This window comes from Trachurus japonicus, chromosome 4, assembly GCF_045865225.1.
Source record: "Trachurus japonicus isolate A0001 chromosome 4, Traja_1.0".
NCBI classification, from domain to species: Eukaryota; Metazoa; Chordata; class Actinopteri; order Carangiformes; family Carangidae; genus Trachurus; species Trachurus japonicus.
This window is the reverse complement of record NC_140910.1, coordinates 26729420-26747169: the sequence shown is the minus strand read 5'-3', so window position 1 is coordinate 26747169 and position 17750 is coordinate 26729420. Positions and strand designations below refer to the sequence as shown.

Below are 17750 nucleotides of genomic sequence, written 5' to 3'. Positions count from 1 at the left end.
ATGTTTTTTTTTTCTTTTTTGGCTTTGTATAAATAGGAAATTACATATTTTAGGGATTTTATAACAACAATTATTCATTATTCTATAGACAAAACAAACGTTTGATGTTTGTTTTTTGATGATGCACATATTGATTTGGATTACTCTAAATACCTTTATATAATTATTACTGTGAATACATGAGATCATTTTGGAGATAAACATGATAATTTTGGAGATAATATGTTCTTCTTGTGATTATACAGTATGTATATCTGTTCGGATCTGATGTAAAGAGTTAAGGTTTTATTTTTTTTATTCCTTTTCATATGATAATGATAAAAACAAGAGAAAAACTCAGTTTGTACCTAAACAGCAGCGTCATCTCTCTCAACAATACCAACCAGCTGAAACACCTAAATCTAAAATATGGAGCTTAATATCTTATTTTCTATCTTGAAACTGCAGGTTTAAAGATTTACTGGTGTTTTAAAACGCAGCCTGTAAAAGTCGATGTGGCACAGAGACAAATGTATTTCATATGTAAAAAAAAAAAAAAAAAAAAAAGTTACCTCCACTCCTCCTCACAGAGGAAGAAGTGTCCAGACAGTCCGACGTTGGTGCAGTGGAGATGGAGGAGTCGGTGTGGTTGGAGGAGGAGGAGGGGGGGATGAGGGGCTGGAGGGCCGGGGAGCGAGGCAGCCGAGCCAGCGGCACTTTACTGGGTTTGGGTGGCGGCTTCGGACACAGCTGGCTGTCAGAGCCACGGATCGCCTGGCCTGTAGAAACACACACACACATTACAACCATGATGTTATCACACAATATGTTTTATCAGTTACAATTGTTGGTTTATTTCTGGAACCAAATTTAATCAAACTGTGTAATTTCCCTCTGGTGAAAGAAAAGCTTTTGTGTGTTTAATGCAGATACTGTACGCCACAATCGGTCCTGTGTTTACTTTTTGACTATAAATAAATCTGAGCAGCACAGTATGGATAAAAGCATAAGGTTAATTTAATTTGCTATGATAATTAATAGCAGGAGCACATACGGAGAGTGAAACCTAAGTGACTGAGTGACTTTAAAAGCCCCACAGGGGTTTTTAATGGCCCTCAACAGAACAGCTTTATTTTTAGCCTTATTGCCATTTAGCTGCACTTCATTCATCAAGATACGAGTCAAATGAATCAGGGCTGTGTGTCTGGACCACAGGCCACTTCACTTCCCCCTGGACTCAGATGGTTAGCACTGCAGCACTGAGGTCTGTGTTTGTCGTCTCAAAACAGGGACAAATGCTGCTTTTTTAAATGTTTTTTTTTTACATCACTTGTGAACCACACTGTATAAAATGTGCACATCTTAAGTAAAAACAATGTCTTGCTCCACATGCTGAGTATTTTACTGATTCTGTGGCAGGTATTGAACACAAAAAAGCCACATATAGTCATATAAAGTACTGTATATATATATAAGTATTGAAATAGATCCTGAATGTGTGTAATTTTGGATTTACCGACCTGCCAGAGGCTCTGCTCTCCGTGGGAAGGAGGGGCTCAGCGCCGGCTCGCTGCCCGTCCGAAACACCGGAGACTTGGCGTTGGGGCTGGGAAGGAGCGGGTCAGGAGGCTGCTGGGACGGGGGTTTGGATCCTGGTGGACGAGAGGAGAGGAAACAATGAGAGGGCGGTTTCATTTTATTAAATTATAGAAAAATTATAGATTATAGATTAAAAATGAGGCAAGTAACAAGAGAAGGAAGAAATGAAAGGACACAAAGAAGTCAACCTCGACCTCTAAGTTGACCATTTAATGTTGTCTGTTGTGTAATGTATTTCATTATTTGTTGTTTTCCTCCTGTCCTTGCTTCTCTTTGTTAACACTGCAGTGTGTCCCTGTATGTATGTATGTATGTATGTATGTATGTATGAACATATTTGGACAATAAAACTGACCCTGAATCAGCTTCTGTATGGACACATTTAAAAAAGAGCTGTAAAACCTGACACTATAGCGATATTGTCGATGTGGTGAATCATATGCGACATAAGATATGTAACAGTGCCTGTGTGATAAATGCAAACATTTCACAGTCCCGTTCACCTGACTGTGTGACATGGGTGTGAATTATGACTTTTAAGTTTTGCCCTTCTGAGACCATCTTTACTCACCTAGAGGTAAGAAGCTCTCTGATTGGTGCGCCTTGAGTGGGCGTCGTCTCTCCTGCACCTGGTTGAGACTCGCTGGTTGGCTGCCGCAGCGGTCCTTCAGCCTGAGAGGACATCGGCAACTATTATTAATAAACATATTCACAATCCTTTCAACATAAATAAAATAAAACCTTTAATCAAAGATTTACAAAGAATAACAACATCTTCAACTTCTTCATCCTTTCTCCACTTTTTCCTATTTTCCTCCCTATTTTTATTCTTGTTTTGGTTGAAACCATATATTTATTTTTTCTCTCCTTACTCAGACATGATATGAAGCCCATACGTTCAGCCCCATGAACTCCTATACAGCGTGAAATTACACGTTTCTCTTCCATTCAGTGGGAAAGTTCTGCACCGTGTCTTGATTTCCAGAGGATTTATGATACTTATGGAACATGTCGTATATACAACCTGCTGCCTGGATGATGAATGTAAAGATTGAGGCTGCGAGTTAAAAGCTTAAAAGCGAGAAGGGATTTAAAGGCTTGATTTAAGTCTTTCAGAGAGTGCGTAAGAAAAAGGGAAACAAAGGCAGAGGACGGCCGAGTCCAGGTGAGAATCCATTATTTAAGTTCAGCAGACAGCATGTTATTTGGTCTGTAGCCCACTACCCACTTTAAGTTATAGACTAGAAATAACTGCCTTTAAATCAATGTGCTGCAAAAGCATTTTCATCAAAATGTTATTTAAAGTTTCAAAAATGCTCTAGATGCAGAAAAAAACTTTGTTCGGTTGTGATGCATCACACATACACTTAATCTGTGACTCTTCTGAATAATATTACATCCGGGGGAAAAAAAAAAAATTCTTAACAACAACATTTTTATTTATATAGCACATTTCATGCGACAAGCGCAAACTCAATGTGCTTCACAAAAACAAAACAATGCACAAAATTACATAAGGAATACACGTAAAATACATACAAAAGCACAAAAAGAAGGAAATGTTGCAAATCAAAAACAATTAAAAACTAAAAGCTTGTGAGAAAAGAAATGTTTTTAGTCTGCTTTTAAAAGAAAATACTGTTGTAGCAGATCTGAGTCCTTAAACAGGTGAAAACTATCTGTCATTGCAGGAAAGAAGTATTTACTTTTTAACAATTAGCTGTAAAATGCTCCGAAAAGAAAAGCTTGTAACTTCAAAAAAGACTCACAAGAAAAATCAAACAGTTTTATACATTTTAGAAGCAGATGCTGTAAAGTCACTATAGTGCAATAAATAAATAGTAAATCCACTTTCCACCTCTGGCTGATCGATGTGTGTGTGTGTGTGTTTGTCTAATTGTTGTGTGTTGTGTACCAACCTGAGCTGGCTGGCCCGGCCCATGCCGTTGTCCTGGCACTGTGTGGTGTCGTGCACGGCGTGTGTGTTGTCGTGCGTGTGTCCGTTGGTGATGTTGAGACTGAGACGTTTCTGACTCCGCCTCCCTTGCGTCATCAGCGTCTCTCGGTGGACGCTGGACAGACCGTACTTCTCCTCCAGGCAGCGCAGCGGAAGGCTTCTGTTGATTGGCTGGAAGATAATGGCTCCGACCACCTTCAACCCAAAACATGTGCACAAGAAGAAGAAGAGGTGAGACAAACAGACACGTGTGTTGTTGTCAAACTTCTTTCAATTGTATTTAAATCAGGGGAAAAATACTGTTGCAGCCGTTGAATGTAATTAATTTTGAGCGTATATTTTTGTATTCAAGTCATTATTTGTTGTATCTGTTGTGTGGGTCAGGAACTGCCACAATCTTTGGTTTACATAAAGTCTTTCAACCATGTTTCAACACTTTTACTGACATTTTTCTTATTTTTTATTTCGTTGTATCATGAAATTTATTTAGAAAGTTGTTTGGAAGCTGTTTGAATTAAACAAATGTACTTATTTTTTAAGTCATAAAAAGTTTTGGCGAATGACTTGGAACAGTCCAATGATTCAGCTTCAGCAGCACCCACGGCTTTGGATGTGGAGAAGCTGACACAATTACTTCCATGTGTTCCTCACCAGATAACGACTATTTGACATATATAATAAACACTTGGACCAAACTCACCTGTGAAACAGGTTTTCTGTTGCCGACGTAGTATCGTATCAGCGCGGGGACGCTGTCGAAGCCCTCTCTCTCCAGCCAGTACTCCACTCTGGAGTAGGCTTCATTCAACATCACCACCTGCAGAGGAAACATTCATCACTTTATCAAGGTCTCAGTATTACAATCAATCAATCAATAAAAGTTCTACAAATTAAACCTTAAAAAAATAATTTCCTGGTGCAATATTTCTCATGTGAAAGTGCAAATTTCACTGAGAATCAACGCCTCAGCCCTGAAACCACAGGTGTCAGTTATGTTGTATTGAACTCATTGATCCACAATCCAACAAGAACTGAGAGGACAATTAAATGCCACCAAGTGATGAACTTAAAGGCCCCATGTTGAACACTTCTCCAGGGTTTTATTTGAACTTTTGAAATCCCTAGCAAAATCTATTTGAGGTTTTGAATGCTTTTGTTCGAAGCTCGATAGAGAGGATCAGTATCTTTTTCCTTTTTCAGTTTCTTATTTTTTCCTCAGACGCACGTTTCTTCTACATGTTGTACCTTGTTAGCTTCACCTACTGAATGAAAGCTGAGGGGGAAAACAGAGACGGGCTGGATCGACAGTGATTTCTTAAGTGTGACATCATAAAAAAACAGGAAGTCCTGTCTGCTTGTGTTAAAAGGGATAGTTCAACATTTTGGCAAATTTGCCTATTGCCATAATCCCTAAAGTCATAGGGGCTGGTTCATTACCTTTAATTGTTGGTGTGTGTTGTTTTAAGATCCGCGGGTCAGAGACGCTGCTCAGCGAACACGGTATAATCCCCTGTCCCTTAAAACTCAAATACACAATCCAACAACTCCAAATCGCTCTCGTGGACAAGTTGTGACCTGCACATTCACCACACTATGAGATAATCATGTATAATTAATTAATTATGTAACATTACAACACATGAAGCAAATACAAGGAACTACTTGCGCTTTTGAAATCACTCTGAATGTAGTTCCAGCTACGCACTTGCCTCGAAAACAACTCCGTCTCGTAATGTTACATGATTATCTCATATTATATATATATATATATTAGGGCTGTCAAACGATTAATTTTTCTAATCGCGATTAATCGCATTTTTTCCATAGTTAACTCGCGATTAATCTCTATTAAAAATATTATATATGGCGCTTTGGACTTTCAACACTCCAAAGTGTTATAATCTCTAGACAAACAACTTTTAGACCAGACCTAGTAGGCCTACCTAATCATAACACATGATGCATGAAACTCACACAGAATTGAAACGAATTGCATCCAGTGGAAATTGCCCTTTACTTTGCTACGTCTCTGCCTGGCCATGTGCATTTGTTGACAACTGATGCCATCAAAAAAATCAATACATGGCCATGTGCATTTGTTTACAACAAAGCCGTCAAAAAATCAATGGATGGAGCTGTGGATATATGTTAGACTGTGTATATTTGTGTAGCAACCAACTTGAAGGTGCCTTACCGCCACCTACTGGACTGGAGGTCCCACACTCCAGTCCTCCAGTCCAGCAGACAGAGGACAAAATGGGCCGCGATTAACCGCGATTAAAAAATGTAATCGCGTTAATTTTTTTAATTAATCTCATCGCGATTAACGCGTTCACTCTGACAGCCCTAATATATATATATTTATTTTCATTTCATTTGCAATATTGTATATATAAACATGTGGCCTTTAAATTTGTCGAGTGGAAAGAAGAAGTCTGTGCTGTCAAATCAGTGTGGAGAAGACTGAAACCCTCTCTGATTAGACGCTCTGTCCTTCAGGTAGTCATTTATTATTTACGTGGTCTCACCTTCTTGTTGATTTTAAAGTGCTGGGCAGCGTTTCTCCACTGACAGGTCAGAACGTAACTTCCCGGGATGGACAGCGAATCACGGACCAAGAAATCTCCATCACGCTGCACCAGGTTTTCTGCAACCTGAAACGATACAGTTGATAGGGTTACATATGGGCACACACACACACACACACACACACACACACACTGCACTGACACGGGTGGACGCACACATACAGACACACACACAGACACAGGCACAGACACTGAGGCACACAGTGTTTGTTTTCAGTCCAAACACTTTATTAAATCTAATAACGGTAGGCTGTTACACCTTGTTACCGTCTTCATAGCTCAGTGCCGGCTCGTCTGCAGCAGTTACGTAACACGATGAAGACATGTCGATGCTCAAACTACGACAGGATTCATACAGCGAGGACGTTTTATATAGATTCAGACTGAAGTTTTGCAGCACTGAGCTGTAAAGTAATTATCATGTCTTCATTATTATCTGTATCATAATATTGACATGTCAGAGAAAATGAAAAATGAAGATAATGAGTTTCTCTTATCCCATTAATCATCTCACACACCCTCGGTAAAAAAAAAAAAAAATCATCTACACCACAAGAGAAATGAAGTTTGACAAACTGAACTCAGGTTAAATTTTGATTTTTTTTTTGTTGGTTAAAAGCTCAAAGCTGTAGACAGACCTTGTATTAAGATGAGATTATTTATAAAAATTGCTGCTTCCAAGGTTAAAAACTGACTTTTATGCTGAACATGTGTTAAAAAATAGAGCTGAAAGTTACTGTAAGTTAAGTTCCAGCTTCTTAAAAAAGTTGATTTACTAATGCCTTTTTGTAACTTTAATGAACTCAGTAGATTAGAGTTTTGTGTTTGACAGGTAACAACGGACAACATGGAAACGCTTCATGTTTACATTTCACTCTTGTTACATGTCTCTTCTCTAACAAACACACTCTGATAGATACAAACAACTCTTCACACACACTTACAGACTTTAATTTAGCGAGTGTTTGTATAGCATATAATGGTAGTTTAGTTTAGCCAAAGGAAGCAGCTTATTAAAAATGATTACATCTCAGAGCTGGGTTTCACGGGGAACACACAATCTCTCTCTCTCTCACACACACACACACACACACACACACACACGCACACACACCACACCATAAAGAAAGAGGCTTTTTATACACTGACCTAATGTTACAACCTGAGGCCGTGCAGCCGAGGCCACTGTTTAAGCTCTAATCTTCCTGTAAGCAGTGTGTGTGCAGCGCGGCCGTCTAATAATAGGTGATCTGGTTCAACAAGTTTTTAACCAGGGAGGGACTCATGACTCAGATTGGTGTGTGTGTGTGCATGTGCGTTACAGTACCTGTCTGGGAATGGCTCCGTGGTACCATGCGTGGCTCCTCGGCTCCTCGGAGTTCATCTTCAGCTCCTCCTCCAGCTCTCTGCGGAGTTTCTCTGGAGGACAGTCCAGGATGAACTGATCTCTGGAGAACTATAGAAGAAAGAGAAACAAACAAGCAACAAGAACTTCAGCCTTCACAGAACGGAGAGGACGGAGCCAACACAGGGACGGAAGATTTTAAAATAACCATATCAGTAAATAAAATGAGGTCAAAGCTCAAAGTCACACTCACAACAATAAGTGTGATCATAAAATGATACAAATAAAACAATAATAAGTGTTTGCAGTGATGTCATGCTCATCATTCATAGTGAAGAGTTGTTTTTGGATGTTAGCTCCAAAATAGTTATTTATCTAGTTGTTCTACAGATTAAAAAAAAAGTCTAATAATCCATAAATCTGCAAATATCAAATCACAAAAAGTGTTTGTCTAAGGGACACGTGTTTATCTTTGATGACTGTGCAGAAAGGGTCATGACCCCTGAGATGGGAACAAACAGAAACTATGATTCTTATCCAAACCAAAGCTTAGTCAAACACACTTTTGGCAACAACGAGTTGCAACAAACATATTTCGTCATATCTGTATTTGTTTAACACATTTAGCTCAGTCAGTGTGAGTGTAACGCTGCCTGCTGCCCCTACACAACGACTGTCCCACTCCTCTGCTTTACTCCAGCGTCACCACCACCACCGCTACCAAGGTGTATTTACAACATACATTTACCATTTACCTTCAGCTGCTAGAATTTAAAGGGAAAGTCCTCAGGGAATCTAAACACAGCTGCAAGTACAAATAATACAAACAAATGATCAGGCAACACGACTTGCAACACGACCGCTTGGTCGATTGAAGTGTTTTTTAGCGACTAACAAGAACTGAAATGAAATAAGAAGCTTTATAATCAGTCAATTGTGTGTCTTTAACAAGGTGTGCACTTAAATAAATAACATGTGACCTTGTAAAAGTTGATTAAAGGTCCACAAAACATAAAAAGGTGCAAAGGCAGGATGCACCGAGAGTTACAGGAACTGATCAGTGAGTTTTAACCCCAACAGAGCACAAAGAAAGTGAAGGACGGAGAAACCATGTAACAACCTGACAGGATGCCAAGTCAGCGAAAAAACACCTCCACCTGACACACACACACACACACACACACTTACATGACAGCTGCTGGGTCTCTGCATCGCTCCTTTATTCTGCCTTCTTCAAACACACACTTCATAGCACACAACACAACCCACACACACTTGTCTCTACAGTTTAAAACACACACACACACACACACACTGTATCCTTTCTGTCAAGCAACACACACGCATAAAAAACACGCAATAACACACACACACACACAATCTGTCCCTCTCGCTGCCTGTCCTCAGTGTGTCTGTCTCTCTTTGGCTTTCCACCCAGTGACTCCTAATGTGATGTCATCATCACCACCCCACCCAACTGCCCAGACCTGCCTCCATACACACCCACACCTGACGTACATAAACACACACACACACACACACACACACACACACACACACACACACACACTTGAGTGACGCAGACAAACTCCTGAACTTATGACTCTTTTTAACCTGTTCACACCTGAATCCTTCACTTCTCTTCCTTCACACAAAAACTAATAGATAGATAGATAGATAGATAGATAGATAGATAGATAGATAGATAGATAGATAGATAGATAGATAGATAGATAGATAGATAGATAGATAGATAGATAGATAGATAGATAGATAGATAGATAGATAGATAGATAGATAGATAGATAGATAGATAGATAACAAAAAAAAACATGTAATTGCGTCATCAGGATCCCACTGAGAGGTAGAAGCAGCACCACAGGTTTCTATTTGTATTTAAATGCCATCCTGCACATTATAGACATGAGTAAAAGTATTACTTTCACTACAAATCGAATGTGCACAAAAGGTTCGTTCAACCATCCATGCTGCCTTTTAGTTCCTGATGGTACTTGTATGAATTTATAGTCCGTGCTGATGAAAACAGGTTAATCAATTCTCTTTTGAGTCCGCACGGCATCCCGTACTGTAATATGTTTGACATTTCACACTCAGTTTTCTGTTACTCACTTTACACGTCGAGTTTAATAAATGTCAGCAGCTCATGTGTCGTCATCTTACTTTCAACGTTAAACAGCCACATCACATGTTGTTTAGAGCTTGTGTGATACAATAAAGAATATTCATATTGTAATTTATCCAAAAAGAGAGTTTTCTCTATTAGTAGACGGTGTAAAAAAGGGTAAAATAGAAGTGCTGGATGTTATAGGCACAGTGGCTCCAGCCTTTTTGGCTTGTGACCCCTTTACGTACATGTTTCGAGCCCCCTGTCTCCCAGCTATGATTACGGGTCAAAGGGAATTATTGACCCATGTACGTGAAATTGGAAATATGTCTGAGCGAGAGCGACCCCATGAAACTGAAACCTTGTGGATCCTTTCATCTCTGTACCGCCATCCTCTCTCTGTGGTTTTTCTACCTCTCTTTCCTGCCACATCTCTCTCTCTCTCTCTCTAAAGTCATTACAATAGACCCCCGTGCCCTTAGCCTCCATGTCTCCACGTGCATGATGGGAAATCAACCGATCCTATTACAGCTTCTGCACAGAAAACAAAACAACAGGTCACACCAGAGGCAGCAGCATCATGAGGCACGTGTGCTGATTTTTGTTTGTTTCTGGTTTGGCATGACTTGTGTTGTTGTATGTGTTGTTTATGTGTGCTGCTGAGGAACAGTGGAAATCGCTGCAGGCAGTAGATCTGAACCTTTTACTTTGTCTCTTTCTGCAGAGTGTTTCCATTAAATTGTGATTTGCATCAGATTAATGAAGATACAACAGTGTGTTAAAGTGAAAACCTCATTTGTGTCACCATATTTTTTCCTTATTCTCTGCTGCACATCTGTTAGACGCAGTGTGTTACACCCATTAATGCGCCGCCTGGGCAGCGTGCTTTTCCTGTTGTACCAGCGTTAACCCAAACAAACCCAGAGCTGAGACGAGCTGAACTGGATGAACAACCAAAAACGTACTTTAAGAGCGCGTTGCTGCAACTTCAGGTTATCTTACTTCTGCTGCAGCTTTATCACCACCACCAACAAATGCAGTATTATAACTTTATTATGTGGGATTACTACATTCATTACACTAGTCACAATAAAAAAAAAAAAAAAAGCTTTTACATCTGCGGTCACTCTGCCAACAGAGCTGATGAATGGAGGAGTGAGAGGCTGCAGAGAGGAGGGATGTGAAAAGGACGTAGAGTATATAGTGTATATATGATGATGATGGGGTGAGTGCTATAGGGAGGGAGAGAAATGGATGGATGATGGATAAAAGGACTGAAGAACAGACGAGTGGAGGAGCACAGAGGAGGGAGGGGGGAGACTGAAGAAGAAGAAGAGGAGGAATAAGAGCAGATGGAAATAGTGGATGGGACTGGGAGTGCTTTTCTTTTTCTTTTTTTTACAGACTGGCTTTTAATAAGACTCTGCAATATGATGTCATCCTCATTGAGTGGCTGCATTCACACTGTACCAGGCTCTGTGTGTGAGTGTGTGTGTGTGTATGTGTGTGTGTGGACCACAATGTAGTCGTTTCATTTCAATATCTCATTTCAACATCTCTCCTCTTCCTCTAACAGATCACACAGGTGTGTCACGTCAGATATACGATGTGTGTAACCCTCGTTGCATCACGAGCGGCCGATCCAGTTGTGTGTCTGTAATCGGTTTCTCTTTGACTGTGATCGTCCTGTGAGACCTCGTCCTGCTCAGGCAGACTGAAGAGAGAGAGTTGAATGAAACTGAATGAAACAACGTTGGACCGGTGTCTAACCACGGGTGGGAGGGAACCACAGAGTGTGTGTTTACTCACATGGTGGATTTATGGGTTCTTCCATTATAGGAGAGTTTCACTCAAACCTCTACTGTTTAAAATAAACTGGTCACTTTACCTCATGCTACCACTAATGTAATTATAACCAGTTATGAGCGTTTAATACTATATTTGTCAAAAACTGTAACTCCGTCTGTGCAGGACTGGTGTAAAAACAGAGCAGAAAACAGCTGTAATGATATTAAATATAAATATGACAGATTTGAAACATTAATAAACACTTTATCTGCCTGTAACTACGTGTATATTTGGTTTATAATGCTAAACACAGGGGGTTAAAATGGAGTAAAGTTTCCTAATGGCTGTAGTTTCTATACATTCAGAGATACGCTCACACAGTTTTGCTGTTGCCAGATAAAAATCTTGAAATCTGAAACTTTATAGACACACATAAACTAATCCGTATGCAGCTTTCAGTACAATAAATATAAATGTACTGAATAGTTTCATACTGCAGGGTAGAGTGTAATCCTCCAATTGATCAACTAAACAAATTTAAATCCCTTAATATGTGAGATTTATGAGGATTTCACCTCACATCGTTTTTTTTTTGGGTTTTTTTACAGATGTAAATCTCTGCATTTACTCACAGCAATTAAAGGATTTGACTTCGACTGTACTCATTTCAAAGCGTAATTGACTACAAACCTCTTTTCTTTCCAAGCCTGAAACCAGGAAAACATATAACCCGTCGTAATGTACTCTTACTTTCGTTTAGTCCCCCATTTCTATTTTTATAGTCACACATGTCTTTATGAATGTTTGATTTGTCCTTATTGTTTTATTTCCCCTTCACTCTTGTTCTATTTTATCTCACAGTTTTATTCAGATGATCTTAACTGCTCTTAAAGCTTTTCTTTTATGCCTTCACTTGTTTATCTTTTATCGTGTATGCCCCCTATTTATTTATTTTTATCTAATTAACTGCATCCAACATGTAAATCTGGCTCCTATTAGTCTTATATCGCCTGTGTTGCTTTGGTTATTTTTTCTTTTTTGGTTTTATGACACTTGTTCATGATTTGTCTTCTGTGGTTCTTATACAGTATGTTCCTGTTTTGGTCAAACAGTGAAACATAACGTAAACTTGTGTTTTTTAAAGGTGCTATATAAATCAAGTTATTATTATTATTAAACCTCATGAATGCTGCACCTAGGGAGCAAAGACACTGGGGTGACGTGAGTAGATGAGCTGGGCATGTCGACCACTCTCACCCTCACCTTTGCTGTTTCTCTCGGCCGTCTTAAACATGACATTGACATGCAATAAAAAATAATCTCTTACTCAGCGTTAAAGTGCAGTGGTTTTTAGTCCAACTAAAAACAAAAGGCACTGTTCAATGGGATTTCAACTGTGACAGGATTTTCGTAGGATTTCCTGGATTTTACACGAGAATAGATCTTTTTTTTTTTTTTTTTTTACCATTGAGGGGTTTCTGTGTTAATGGTGGAGATGATGATCCATAAGTTCAAACTCAGGTCTTTTTGTTGCTGTGACGATCTGTTCTCATGCAGCAGTGACCAATCTGAGGCTGACGTGTAAGCTGCTTGTCCTTTGAGTTCAGTGAGGTGAAAACAAATAACCCTTTAGCATTATAACTCTGATTCCTCATCATCTCACACACATACACATACACATACACATACACATACACATACACACAGTGGACATTATAATCCTCATCTTGCCCAAATCCTCTGTGTACTGTATTATGATGTGAGGGCTGAAGGAAAAGCACAGAGGTCGAGGTTCTTAGGGGCGACTTCACTGACCTGCAGTTTATGTCCAACATGATTGATTTAGTCTGAGAAGAGCCAGAAAGCTGCCCGAGGTAAAAAGAGTAAAACATACCACCAGACTGTACCAGAGGAGGAGGAAGCTGAATTTAAATAATAACCTATTATCATAACAATAAGGTTGAACATTCATCTAATGCTCCAGCTACAGAAATCTACAGCATTAATCCTCCAGGTGTGACGTCACTGCAGGAGGTTTTAAAAGTCTGCAGCATTTGTGTTTTCATACTTTTAGCTTAATATCACAACAGTGTTTATCTTTAAATCCATTTTAGTGTCTTAAAATCCTGCTGTACAGTCAGTCTGCTGTCTGTCGGTTTCTTGAAACAAAGCAGCAAAAGGCTGATCTTCGTTCTTGCATCTTGTGACATTTGATCAAAAAACACATCATGTGTAGATTAAACATCATTTTTGTGCTGAAGTGATAAAAGGCCTCGGAAAGTTTTTTCAAACTCTGCACTTAACTTTTTTTTCCCTCAGCGTTGCCATGATAGATAACCATCAAAAGCTTTCATCATCATAATCATTAAAACAGTGTCTTTATCTGGTATTTCCTCTTCTCTTCATCCATCTCTGTCTGTCTGTCTCTGTCTGTCTCCTCCTCCTTATGCCACTGTGCTTCTCGCTGACACATGCATCCATCATCCAGCTGTCAAACAACCTCGAGGCGAAAGTTTTGAAAAGTGACAAAATGGATGGTAACTGTCAGCAGCAGTGCAGATACTTCGGAAAATACAATCCAGGAGGAACGGCAAAGAACAAACATTTGGATTATTCAGCAAAAACCTATTCACGCCTCCACCTCTAGTGACATGCAATCCTGAGGAAATTCATTTACATGTATTTCTTCTATTCAGCTTCTTTTTTTTTTTTTTTTTTAGCTCGGTGCAGTAGAATAACAATCAGAGGGGAAGAAGCCCACGTCTCTGTCTCTGATATCTGAGCGGTAGTTCGTCGGACAGTCTCAAACTTCTCGTCTGTCTTTTGATGATGTGCATCTCTGCATCTTCAGTCCATCATCACAAGCTCCACACCTTTCCTGTTTACACACAACAAAGTAGATGTTTCTTCCTGTGTTTAGACCAGAGGGCATCTGATTGGTCACTCTGGGACGTCTGCATCATTAGTGTCACCTCTGAGATACTGCAGTGTGTAGTGTGGATACGTGGGTGTGTGCATGTCTCTGCACAAAATTTACCATTTGATATTCTACTTAGTATTTAGTTGAGGCTGGGCTCACCACCATTACACTGCATTTGTGCACCAAGTCAGTTGTGAATATTTAGAAAATTCAACGTACTAAAGGGATAGTTCAACAGTTTTGGCCCATTGCCATAATCCCTATAGTCATTGCAGTAGGTTCGCTACCTTTATTTGTCAGCGCAAGGCATTTTTTAGAACGGCGGAGTAGAGCCGCGAGCTGCTCAGAGTTACGCTACATAGGCTAATGGGATTTCTTGGTTTCCCTCATCAAACTCATCAAATACACAATCCAACAACTCCAAAACGCTCTGGTGGACAAGTTGTGACCTGCACATTCACCACGCTATGAGATAATAACAGAACGTTACGAGACAGAGTTGTTTTAGAGGTAAATTCATGCAAAATCGCTGATGCACATTCGCATCGGGGGCAGTTTTTCGGCAAGCAGTCTCTGCATTTACCTCTAAAACAATTCTGTCTTGTAACGTTACGTTATTATCTCATAGCGTGGTGAATGTGCAGGTCACAACTTGTCCACCAGAGCATTTTGGAGTTGTTGGATTGTGTATTTGATGAGTTTGATGAGGGAAACCAAGAAATCCCATGAGCCTCCGTAGCGTAGCTCTGAGCAGCTCGCAGCTCTGCTCCGCCGTTCTAAAAATAGCTTGCACCGACAATTAAAGGTAACGAACCTACTGCTATGACTATAGGGATTATAGCAATGGGCCAATTTGCCATAATGTTGAACTATCCATTTAAAGTTGCTGATTCTGGACAAAGTAAAGAAAACAACTGTCACAGGATTATTGAGCAACACACAATGCTCCACACAATGCGGCGTTACAAAACCTCAACACAACTTCATTTTAAAATCACCCAGTTTCACAGCCTGTCTTTCAACCATCAACCAATCCTACGGCTGCACATCCGCAAAAGGCCAAACAGCTGCTCTGGAAACAAATTTCACCAAAACCACCTAGTAAAATATTTCTGAATGAACTTAATTTGCGAACAAGCGGCCACGCTGTTCCAAAATGTTAAACTTAAAAAAGGTGCAGCTGTTCGTCAGAGAGTCAAAGATTTAATAGCTCACATCATCTTCTAGTGTCCTGATTGGTAATTATACTCATAAAAAGTGTGACACGTGAGAACTTGTCCTGCATGCACAGAGTCCTGACTTCAACCCTGTCCAACACCTCAGGGATGAACTGTAACACACACACATACACACATAAACACACACTCATGTTTGACATCAGTGTTGGGCCTCACTTGTGCTCCTGTGGCCAAGTGGGAACAAAATCCCTGAGGCCAGGTTTGAAAAATCCTTCAGGAAAGAGTGGAGGAGGCTAATAAATCCCCATGGTGCTGGAATAAGATGCTCAACAAGCAAAATATGGGTGTAATATTCTGTCGTGTATACATCCGATCAGTGACTGCGACTGTTTCGAGGCCCATAGCAAAAAACTGAATCACTGGATAAAGCTGAGAAATAAAACACTCAAAAGCTCTTTTTTTTATGAATTTACTCTTTGGATAGACAAACAGCATTAATGTACAGTCAGTTTGTTTCTGTACAATACTGTAGGTTCAATCCCATGGGAGCATTGTCTCATTATGAGTATATGAAATAATCTGCAGGACCAGGATGACATGGTGTGGAACGTAAACAAAACAGAAACAATGGCAGATCCTTATATCCCACTCTGCTTTACACTGTAGTCCAAGATGCTAAATGAGAGCAATTGAGAGACACCACCAGACACAGAAACAAGACGTTTTCTTTTCTTCGGCTGAATGGCGACGCTCCCAAACGGACAGATGGAGGAGAGAAGAAAGAAGAAGAAGAAGAAAAGGAAGAAGGAGGAAATGGAATAAAACCCGAGGCTTTTTGGATTCAAAGGGAAGAACGGAGAGGGATGGGGAGAAAAGAGGAAAGCAGGGCAGAGAGGGAGGGATAGAGGGATGAAGGGAGGGGTGTAGAGAAAACTGATCAATTGTAGAGTAAGAGATGAGCACCATCAGGCAGTGGGGTTGTTGGTGATTGATTTTAAACAGTTCAGTGATAACCTGGATTTGGATGATGATCTTGAGCCACACACACATTAACAGACCTTGACTAATCTACTGTGGGATCTTCTCAAAGAAAATCATGACTTATTATTGTGAAAGGATCATTTTCCTAGACACTTTGCACGTTGTTAATGCTCCCTGATTCATCTAATAACACATAAACGTCTTGACTCTTTTCTCTTTTACACTAATCTGAAATGAAAACACTGCTGCTGATCAGCTGGATCAGACGGGATAGACGACGTCTGTCTGTACTGGGACTGGATCAACAGGAAGTGCCAACAGGATCTAAACTGGTAGAGATTTCTGCACAGTGTGTGGGACGTAGTATTTGCTTTGGCTTTTTCTGCCCTACAGCTTGCTCATATAATTAAAACAAAACCTCTGTGTTTCTTACAAACTCTGACTGAATTGTGCATTTGTTTTATTATGTTACACCAAGGTCAAGCAAGTCCAGAAGCCTGGTAGATACGTAACGGCCCGACCCAGAATGAATCTACTGTTTCTTTCCTTTTTTTTTTAAACCTTTTGTTTCACCTCTTGATGGATGTGCATTGTGGGTAATTTGTTTTCTGTTGTTTTACATTTATTGACTTTCCTTTTTTTTTTCTGTAATTGGTGCCATTTTTATGTTTTAATTCTGATGCTGTTTCCATTTCCCTGTGTGTCACGTGTCAACTTATTGCATTAACGTCTTGTGTTTTACTCAGAAGCAGAACATTTTTGATGGCAGATGTAAAAACAGCATCACAAAGGGCAGAACAGTAGCGACAGACCACATCACTTCTACAGCCATGCTGCACCGCTGCTGCTGCTGCTGCTGCTCTTGTTCCATCCAATCATCCTAATGGCATTCATACATTTCACTGACGTCATAAAAGAAGACAAACTATCACAAGTTAGTAATTTATCATCCACACAAGGACCATTACCCTCCTCGTCGTCCTCCTCCTGGTACCTTCTCTGCTTATAACTATCTGTGTCTCACCCCTTTCGCCATCACACACTGCCTTGTCTGTCTGCCGGCTGGGCGCTAGTTACGGATGAAGCCGGCTATATATCTCACACTCACACACACGGTCAGACAGTCACACAGTTGCTCATTTATGAGAGCGTCTGGTCCGAGTAATAAAAGCCCAGTGTTCAGCTCACAGAGAGAGAGAGAGAGGGAGAGAGGGAAAGAGGAGGACTATTCAGTGTGATTAGATTTGGTCAGAGTGGAAGTGTTGCCATGCACTTCTCAGATTGTTTTCT

The 17750-nt window shown here is 40.1% G+C and overlaps 1 protein-coding gene across 2 annotated transcripts in view; it reads right to left on the bottom strand.

Moving 5' to 3' along the window:
• Positions 1-17750, bottom strand: part of bcar3 (BCAR3 adaptor protein, NSP family member) — a 76849-nt gene that overhangs the window by 8838 nt on the left and 50261 nt on the right. For both annotated transcript variants that reach the window (XM_085775017.1, XM_085775018.1), the window contains 7 exons: positions 7451-7579; positions 6064-6189; positions 4236-4352; positions 3498-3730; positions 2150-2250; positions 1500-1631; positions 552-758 (listed from right to left, as the gene is read on the bottom strand). In XM_085775017.1, coding sequence (XP_085631143.1) covers positions 552-758; positions 1500-1631; positions 2150-2250; positions 3498-3730; positions 4236-4352; positions 6064-6189; positions 7451-7579 — 1045 coding nt within the window. The remainder of the gene's footprint in view (positions 1-551; positions 759-1499; positions 1632-2149; positions 2251-3497; positions 3731-4235; positions 4353-6063; positions 6190-7450; positions 7580-17750) is intronic.